This window comes from Crocuta crocuta, unplaced genomic scaffold (genome assembly GCF_008692635.1).
Source record: "Crocuta crocuta isolate KB4526 unplaced genomic scaffold, BGI_CrCroc_1.0 scaffold301, whole genome shotgun sequence".
NCBI classification, from domain to species: domain Eukaryota; kingdom Metazoa; phylum Chordata; class Mammalia; order Carnivora; family Hyaenidae; genus Crocuta; species Crocuta crocuta.
Genome location: NW_027527544.1, coordinates 570,610 through 581,059, shown reverse-complemented (window position 1 = coordinate 581,059; position 10,450 = coordinate 570,610). Strand labels below are relative to the sequence as shown.

Below are 10,450 nucleotides of genomic sequence, written 5' to 3'. Positions count from 1 at the left end.
CACCTCAATATTAATTTTATTTTTACACATACACTGTATGGTTTTCCAGCTGTGTTCTTTGTTTCCAAGCCTCCTCATTAGTGAGGCTAGTGCCATGTCTTTGTGATATTTTCCCCTGTTGTCCCTTTGTATGACACATTGAGCTATGTTTGTCAGAATCTTTGCCAAATCCAGTAAAAACTTCATTGTATGTTGCCAGGAAAGAAAAAATTTACCACACAGTAGCATCTTTTTTCCCCCACTAACAGTGACAGCAATTAGCAAGTGAAATCAGGCAAGCTAAGTAAAGCTTAGAGAGTAAAGGATGGAGGCTTCCAGACTCAGGATGTTAAGAATGCTTTTAAAGTGGACAACAAAAACAGTCCAAATGCTGCTATTATAAGCTTCCATGTGTTTGTAAAGTAGCATTTTTTGGAGCACTTCCCTTACCTCATCTCCAGGTTGGAAATATGCCCATCTTTGCAGATAACAGTACCATGCCCTATCCTTTATCAAGAACTCTTATTAGTTGTCTGACTATTTAAATAAATACTTGTTGAAGCACCTTTCAAGTAGGCTCCTAAAGATCTCCTTGCTAATGACCTGAGGATCATTTTGAAAAGGAAGAGAGGAAACAAGGAATGTGTTGCTCTGTCTCAGTGCAGCTTTCTTCTTTCTTCATGTGGTCATGATGAAATCCAACAATCCAAACATTATCGAAATCCACCTGAAGCCTGAGATTAGGTAAGGACCAAGCCACAATGAGTTACTCTGGAAACTTCTGCTGACAGCTGATTTAGGATCAGAATTAGTCCCAGAACCTTCAACAGTTCTTTTTAAATGTATTCATTTTTTCATATTTCTAAGCTAAATTTATTCTTTTTTTTTTTTACACTTCTAAACTATCAGGAGATTGGTGTATTTTGTGGCGGTTAGGAAAGAACCTAAATCTCTGGGGCTAATCAATCCCTAAAGAAATTACTGGAGAAAACAGGCAAAATCGGACTCAACAAGGTTCAGGAAGAAATTTTCCATCACTGATCCATAATCCCCGAGGCTATCTTCCAGGGCCCATACTAAAATGGGGCAAGCAAAATGCCTAGAGCACAAAACATAAGGAGGTACTCTCTGTCACTTGCACAACCCTAGTCCCAGCCCTGCTGCTTACAGAAACATTTGTTCAAAAAACTGCATTTTAACTATTAGGAGACAAAACCAATGAAAATATACTTACTCAATAAGGACAAGAATGAGCTGCTCTCTTCTATTATACTTTAGAGTTCCCAACACACTTTTATAAGTATAATTACATTATGCCAACCACAACTTCCTGAAGCTGGAAGTGCAGAATATATGAATCACACTTGAGGTGGACAAGCAAATATAGGGGAACTCTAGGATTAGATCAAAGTACTAGAAGTAGAATTTTTTTCAGGCTTCTGACTCTATGCCCAGTACTCTTCTCACTAAACTACACAACACCTAGTCTTCCTCTGAGGTCTTTTATGCATCTGATTTTATGGCCTATGTTGATTAGGATAATTTATGAAGTCACTGGTGGTTGGTTACTATTAACAATAAAATGACTTTGAATTTGTCCATTGTCTACTGCCCATAAATAGCCTCATGGGAAAGGACAAATCAAAGGAATTCATCTAATGGTTCTTAATACCAGGCTTTAACATTTTAGGGGAAATCAAAACCATTTATGAATACCTCACAATGAATTTTTTAATAGTGTCATTGGTTGCATAGCAGAATCGTTTTTTTGTTGTTGTTAATGTAATTATCAACAAGGCTTAGGAACCAATGGAAGTAAATGAGTAACTTCCCTAAGAGTTGTAAAGAAGATGGGATTAGGGCAGGTCTATACATATATCAAGTTTGAGCCGTCTCTCCCTGTACTGGGAGATGTTCAGAAAAGAGCAGAAACAAAACAAAACAAAACAAAACAAAACAAAACAAAAAAACACCTTGCCAATGACCAGCATGTGGTCTGTTGTTCTCTGCACAGCCCTGCTTCAGACAAAAACTTTCTAACACTAACCAGAAATACAATTTAGATGTCCACAAAAAAAAAAACAAAAACAAAAACAAAAAAACGCTGAGTTGCAAATTTGATTTCCTGTATACATAGATTAGTATGGAGAAAGTCTAAATTATTTAAAAGCAAAGAGAAACTTACTCCTCCCCATGTTTTCTTGTGGTCTCTGGCAGGTCCCTGGATGATGATTCCCTGTATAAAAAACAGCAAATACACACAGTCAGATTCACAGAGACTGAGTCACTATATCGAATTAAGTTCCATTAAGGCTAAGGTGGTCAACATGAACATTTCATTTTAGTGCATTCCAATCTTGCCCCCTTACACAAATGTTTTCTTCATCACAAATAGATATCTAACTTTAGAGAAACACAGCATTCTGAAGGCATGGACTCTGTTATCAACTTACTATGTCCTTATTTATCTTCCGTTAGTTTCTGCCCTTGCCAGATAAAAGTCATCAAATTGGTCACAGGCTCCTTTCTTAGGAAGGCAGTGATATAAACAAAAAATGTTGGACAAAAACGCCAAAAGGCCCAATTATAATAGCCAAGCTAGGATGTTATTAGTTTGCCTATCCCTGGCTTCTCTTCAGTGTCATTCTGTCATAGATCCAGTATCCTTCAGGGTTTAACATTTTCTTGAATGGTGTCAAACAGCAGTACCCTAATTAAATTATCCCTGAGGCAAAGCAGCCCTCTTACCAATAAAGAGTATGAATCAGTAACAATGAATTACTGACAACAGAGATTTTGAAGGGAAAAAAAACCACACACACACACAATCCAAACACAGGTATGCATGGAGGAATAGCAATTCTGTTTTTAAAAGATGAAAATGTATACATAAAAGCAAATTCATACCTTAATGCTTCATTTTCTTACAGGGCTCAATCACAGAACTACCACACATTTATTGTTCACACTCCCAACATGCAGCTAAGCACCAGAGAGACAAAATTATGACATAACCTATCTGTCCCATTAAGAAATGTATATCTACTTGAAGTTAAGCATATAGAGGAAAATGAGACCATCAAGACGGCCATATAGGTCATTACCAACTATAGTGCCCCTCACAAAAAGACTAACGGTCAACTATCCATAGAAAAAACATCACTGTGAAAATTCCACATTAGAAGGGTAAGAGGACTAGACACACTCTGACACCACTGCCCTTCCCCTACAGTAGCACAGTGCCACTATGAGAGTCCCCCACCAGGGCCTATGGTTTCTACATTGGGAAAAGAGACCCAGGGGCAGACATCTAGCTTCCCTAGCACATGGGATACTTCCCAAGAAGCCCACTCATGTCTTGCCTCACAGGAATCATTGGAAGAATCTACAGGGCTTGACTACTGGTGAAAAACAGAGATGGAGAAGGGGGTGGTACTTACAGCAAATACTGCTCAGGTCTTGGCTGATGGCTTTCCTGCTTACAGCAGCACTCCTAAACAGAGATCCCAACCAGAAGCTCTGGCCTTCCACAGAGCTGAACCAGTGGCCCCCTCTGGCTTGCTTACGGAACTTGGTTGGCAGTTTTGCCTGATGTGGATCCCCGTCAGTGGGCCATACTGGTAGGGGGGCCTGTTCTACCACCTTGCCCAAGAAAGGAAGCAAATTCCCATCCCTGCCTTAGCACTGAGCATAACCTCGAGCTCCACCCATCCAGGAAACCCAGCCAGGGAACAAGAGCAGCCACAGAGCTCATCCTATAGCTCTGCTCCATCAGGGAATCAAACCGGCAGCCATGCCTAACTGTTCACCATAGCCTCCGACCCCACATAACCAAGGATCCTAAACAATGGCCTGGGAAACAGGGGGGCACAGCCTATTATACTATGAGACACAGCCTAGCCTACAATCCCATCCAGTTGAGAAGCTTAGCCTAAAACCCTGATAAGCAGAGGAGCCTAGACTACTCGCCTTGCCTAATTGTTGAACACAGCCTGTGGCCTTAACAAGACAGGAAACCAAGCTGCTAACCCTACCCAATCAAGGAGCATATCCTGTGGTCTCAAGGGACAAGGAAGCCTAGTCAATGATCTTGCCTACCAGATGAGCACAGCCAATGGCTTACATGATCATAAAGACAAGGATGCAGCCTCACTCAACTCTAGGGCACGAACTGCAAGCCCCATATAAACACACGAGTTCAGCCAGTGGCACCATATGGTTGTAGAGCACTATCTGAGACCCCATACAACCAGGGATGATTGCAGAGGCCAGCCTGTACCCCTGTCCAATCAAGGAGTTCAACCAGTGGCACCATACTGCCATGGAACACAGCCTAGGACATCGCAGAGCCCAGCTAGTGGCCCCATCTGACTGCGGAGCACAATTAATAGCCCCATCCAAACAAGAAGATAGTTGCCCAGGGATCCTGCTTGAACATGGAGCCCAGCCAGGAGCATCCCAACCTCAGAGGATGGGCAATGGCCTCATTGAACAAGAGACCCCAATAGCAAGTCCTGTCTTCCCACAGAGGCTTCCCTGCTAAAGTGAACCTGTAAAGTCTGAAAACAGAGACTGCTTAAACAAATGCAGAGATACCAATGCAGAGAACCAAAAATCATGAAGAAATAGGTAAATATGACATCACCAAAAGAAACTAATAATTGACCCTAATAAAATGGAGATCTATGGATTGTCTGAAAAAGAATTCAGAATGATCTTAAAGAACACCAGTAAACTATAAGAAAAGAGACAACTAAATTAAATTAGGAAAACAGTGCTATGAACAAAATGAGAAGTGCAACAAAGAGAAATCATCAAAATCAAAATCACAGAGCAAAAAAATTATGACTGCAGAATTCAATAAAACAAAATGGCATTAGTATGTGCTTACCCATCAATAATTACTTTAAAAGTAAATGGATTAACCCCCCACCCTCCCAGCCAAAAAAAACCCCAGAATGGCTGAATGGATCAAAAACAGGATCCCAAAGACACATGGTCTACTAAACACTCACTTGAACTTTAAGGACACATATAAAATGAAGGGATAGAAACAGATATTTCAAGGAAATGATAACCAAAAGAAAGTAGGCATAGTTCTACTTGTATCAGACAAGATAGCCTTTAAGCTAAAAATGGTTACAAGAACGAAGGTCATTATATAATGAAAACAGAGTCAACTCATTAAAAAGATATAACAATTATAAATATTTATTCACCCAACATGGGAGCACATAAATACGTAAAACAAATGCTAACACAACTAGAAGGAGAAATAGCAATACAATAATAGTTGCGGGCTTAAATACCAACTATCAATGATGGATAGACCATACAGAGAATAAATCAGGAAAGAGCAGATTTAAACACTATAGACCAAATGGACCAAACAGACATAAACAGAACATTCCATCCAACAGTAGAATACACATTCTTCTCAAGTACACATGGAATGTTTTCTATGATAGATCACATGGTAGGCCACAAGTCTCAACAAATTCAAGAAGACAGAAACTATATCAACTATCTTGTATAACCACAGTTGGAAACTTCTCAAATACATGGGAATTAAACAACACACTCCTGTCCAACCAATGGACCAAAAAAGAAAGCAAAGGGCAAATTAAAACAAAATCTTGAAACGTAAAAATATAGAAACACAACATAAGAAAACCAGTGCGATGCAGTAAAAGCAGTTCTAAGAGGGAAGTTTATAGTGATGAAGTTTCAAGGAAAAAAAAATCTCAAAAAGACAATCTAACTTTGCACCTCAAGGAATAGTAAAACAAGAATAAACGAAGCCCACAGTTAGAAGAAATAAATACTAAATTAGAGCAGAAATAAATAAAATATAGGATAGGAATAAAATAGAAAAGATTAACAAAATAAAAGTTGGTTCATTAAAAAGATGAACAAAATGGACAAATCTTTAACTAGACCAAGAAGAAATAAAACCAGAAAGAGGACACATTACAAGAAATATCACAAATATGAATGATAAGACTACCAGGAACAATTATGTAACAAAAATTGGACAACCCAGAAAAAAATTGATACACGAGAAACATATAACCCACCAAGTCTAAATCATAAAGAAACAGAAAATCTGAACAGACTAATAATGAGTAAGGAGATAGAATAAGTAATCAAAAACTTCCCAACGACGAAGTCCTGGACTAGGTGGTTTCCCTGATGAATTCTACCAAACATTTAAAGAAAAAACTCTAATCCTGGTCAAACTCTTCCAAAATAAAAGAGAAGGATAAAAAACATAATCATCTCAACAGACACAGAAAAAGCATTTGATAACATTCAACATCTATTCATGATAATAATAATTAAAAAAACCTCTCACTGAATTGGATATAAAAGGAACATACCTCAACATAATAAAGGCCATATTAGAGAAGCTCAAAGCTAACGTCATACTCAATTATGAAAGACTGAATACTATTCTTCTAAGATCAAGAACAAGACAAGGATGCCCACATTCACCACTCCTACCCAACACAGTACTGAAGACCTAGCCAGAGCATCAAGCAAGAAAAAGAAATAGGGGCGCCTGGGTGGCTTAGTCGGTTAAGCGTCCGACTTTCGCTTAGGTCATGATCTCGCGGTTCATGGGTTCAAGCCCCGCGTCGGGCTCTGTGCTGACTGCCAGCTCAGGGCCTGGAGCCTGTTTCAGAGTCTGTGTCTCCCTCTCTCTCNATAAACGAAGCCCACAGTTAGAAGAAATAAATACTAAATTAGAGCAGAAATAAATAAAATATAGGATAGGAATAAAATAGAAAAGATTAACAAAATAAAAGTTGGTTCATTAAAAAGATGAACAAAATGGACAAATCTTTAACTAGACCAAGAAGAAATAAAACCAGAAAGAGGACACATTACAAGAAATATCACAAATATGAATGATAAGACTACCAGGAACAATTATGTAACAAAAATTGGACAACCCAGAAAAAAATTGATACACGAGAAACATATAACCCACCAAGTCTAAATCATAAAGAAACAGAAAATCTGAACAGACTAATAATGAGTAAGGAGATAGAATAAGTAATCAAAAACTTCCCAACGACGAAGTCCTGGACTAGGTGGTTTCCCTGATGAATTCTACCAAACATTTAAAGAAAAAACTCTAATCCTGGTCAAACTCTTCCAAAATAAAAGAGAAGGATAAAAAACATAATCATCTCAACAGACACAGAAAAAGCATTTGATAACATTCAACATCTATTCATGATAATAATAATTAAAAAAACCTCTCACTGAATTGGATATAAAAGGAACATACCTCAACATAATAAAGGCCATATTAGAGAAGCTCAAAGCTAACGTCATACTCAATTATGAAAGACTGAATACTATTCTTCTAAGATCAAGAACAAGACAAGGATGCCCACATTCACCACTCCTACCCAACACAGTACTGAAGACCTAGCCAGAGCATCAAGCAAGAAAAAGAAATAGGGGCGCCTGGGTGGCTTAGTCGGTTAAGCGTCCGACTTTCGCTTAGGTCATGATCTCGCGGTTCATGGGTTCAAGCCCCGCGTCGGGCTCTGTGCTGACTGCCAGCTCAGGGCCTGGAGCCTGTTTCAGAGTCTGTGTCTCCCTCTCTCTCTGGCCCTTCCCTGCTCACGCTGTCTCTCTCGCCTAGAAATAAATTAAAAAACACACACACACACACACACACACACACACACATTTAAAAACTTAAAAAAAAAAGAAATAAAAGGCATCTAACTTAAAAAGGAGTAAGTAAAATTATCTGTTTGCAGAGGATATGATCCTGTATACAGAAAATCCTAATGATTCTTACAAAAAACTGTTAAAATAATTCAGTAAAATTGCAGGATATAAAAATAAGTTGTTTCCATAGCCTAACAATGAACTGTCTGAAATATAAAGAATAACCCACTTATAAAAACATCAAAAAGAAAAAAAATTACTCCCAGCAATTGCACTATTAGGAATTTATCCAAAGGATACAAAAATGCTGACTCAAAGGGGCACATCCATCACAATGTTATAGCAACCTTATCAACAACAGCCAAATTATGTAAAGAGCCTAAATGTCTATCAACCGTTGAATGGATAAAGCAGACGTGGTGTGTTTATATACACATACATACAACGGAATACTACTCAGTAATGAAAAAGAACAAAATCTTTCCATTTGCAACAATGTGGATGGAACTGGAGGGTATTATGCTAAGCGAAATAAGTCAGTCAGAAAAAGATACCATATGATTACACTCATATGAGGAATTTGAGAAACTCTCCAGCTGAATATAAGGGAAGGGAAGGAAAAAGATAAAAACAGAGAAGGAGGCAAACCATAAGAGACTCTTAAACACAAGAGAACAAACAGGGCTTCTACAAGGGGGGTGGTGGGTTAAATGGGTGAGAGGCATTAAGGAGAGCACTTTTCGGGGTGAGCGCTGAGTGTCACATGTAAGAGATGAATCACTGGGTTCTACTCCTGAAGCCAAGACTACACTGTAGGTTAACTAACTTGAATATAAATAAAAAGAAGAAAGAAGAGGGAAAAAAAAAACACTAGAAATAATTTTAGCCAAGGAAATGATTAAAAATTGGAAGAACTAATATTGTTAAAATGCCCATACTACCCAAAGCCATCTACAGATTCAACACAATCCTTATCAAGATTCCAATGGTGCTTAATGTCACTAATCATCAGGGAAATGCAAACAAAACCACAATGGTATACCACCTCACACCTGTTAGGATGTCTATTATCAAAAAGACAAAGGATAACAAATGCTAGCAAAGATGTGAAGAAAGGGAACCATTATATCCTGCTGGTGGCAATGTAACCTGGTACAGCCACTATAGAAAACAGTACGGAAGTTTCTCAATAAGTTAAAAAAAAATAGAACTGCCATATGGTCCATCAATTTGACTTTGCAGTATATACCTGAAGGAAATGAAATCAGTATCTGGAAGAGATTTCTATACCACCATGTTCATTGCAGCATTACTTACAAGAGTCAAAACACAGACACAAATATCCACTGACAAATAATACAGAAAATGTCACACACAAACACACACACACGATGTAATATTATTCACCCATAAAAAGGAAATTCTGCCATTTGCAACAACACGGATGAACTCTGAACACATGCTGAGTGAATTAAGCCAGACAATGAAAGACAAATACTGTATGATCTCACTCATGTGTGTAATCTTGAAAAAAAAAAATAAACTCATAAAAACAGTAGACTGGTAGTTGCCAGGGGCAGGGAAAAGGAGGAAAGGGAGAAATAGGTAAAGGTAGTCAAAAGGTACCAACTTTTAGTTTTAAAATGAATACGTTCTAGGGTGTAATGTACAGTATGGTGACTACAGTTAGCAATACATACTGTATATTTGAAAGACAGTGAGTGGATATTAAAAGTTCTCAACCCACACACAAAATTAAAACTATGTGAGGCAATCTGTCAACTAACCTTTTGTGGCAATCATTTCACAATATATATGGGTATCAAATCAACACATCATGTATCTTAAATTTATACAACGCTGTATGTCAATTAGATCTCAAAAAAGCTGGGAAAAAAAGAAGTCAAGCATATATGAAATAGAGACAATCAAAGAATATTTATGAAACTGAGACCTGATAACTAGTGGTGTGACCTTGGAAAATAATTTTNTGAGGAATGAATCAAGTCATGATCTCAGGGTTGTAGGATCAAGCCCTGCATTGGGCTCTGCGCTGAGCATAGAGCTTGCTTGGGACATTCTCTCTGTCTCTCTTTCTCCCACTGCCCCTCTCATCTGCTCTGTCTCTAAAAATTAAAAAAATTTAATTAATTAAAATAGATTTTCAAAAAATTTTAAAAAGGGCAATGAACTACATCTGTTTCCCAAACTGACCTACAGAGAATGTTAAAAAGCGCATTATTCAAAAACAGGGCTCTGAACAAATAAATGTAAGAAATGCTCTCTTAAAGTTAAATCGGTTTATTATAAGACTTTTCACAGCCTTAAAAATGCTAATTAGCAATGGGATCAAAGTATAGTCTCTTAGTATATTTGCTACATAATCCTTTTTTGTAAATAGTCAATATTTCTCAGGAGTCTTTTTCTTTGGATCTNGAGAGCCTCTTGCAGCCTTCTGAAATTTCATTATTTTCTAACAAGGTATTAACTGTATAGAACAAAACTAACATAAAAGTAAATCAAGAAAAAAGTGAGGGAGAGCTAGGTTCTCAGAGAATTTGGGGACCAAAAGGAACTTTAGAAAACATTTAATGGTTTCTCTCATTACTCTCCCACCTTTAAAGCTGCAGACCAGTCTCAAAAAAATCTTATGCAGAACACCAATTTATGAAATGGGTTAGGGTCAAACTCTTCAGGTTGACTTGAGGTAGACAAATGTAGTCCCACCCACTGGGATTTCCCCGTAAGACAGACAAGATATACTCATCAGAAAGCCAAC

General features: G+C 37.9%; 1 protein-coding gene across 1 annotated transcript in view; it reads right to left on the bottom strand.

Annotated features, from left to right (window-relative positions):
• The window catches only part of PRRG1 (proline rich and Gla domain 1), an 87,091-nt gene extending 84,881 nt beyond the window's left edge, over positions 1–2,210 (bottom strand). Inside the window, exon 1 of the mRNA XM_077765184.1 lies at positions 2,165–2,210. Coding sequence (XP_077621310.1) covers positions 2,165–2,174 — 10 coding nt within the window. The 5' untranslated portion in view covers positions 2,175–2,210. The remainder of the gene's footprint in view (positions 1–2,164) is intronic.
• Positions 2,211–10,450: the final 8,240 nt, after the last annotated feature.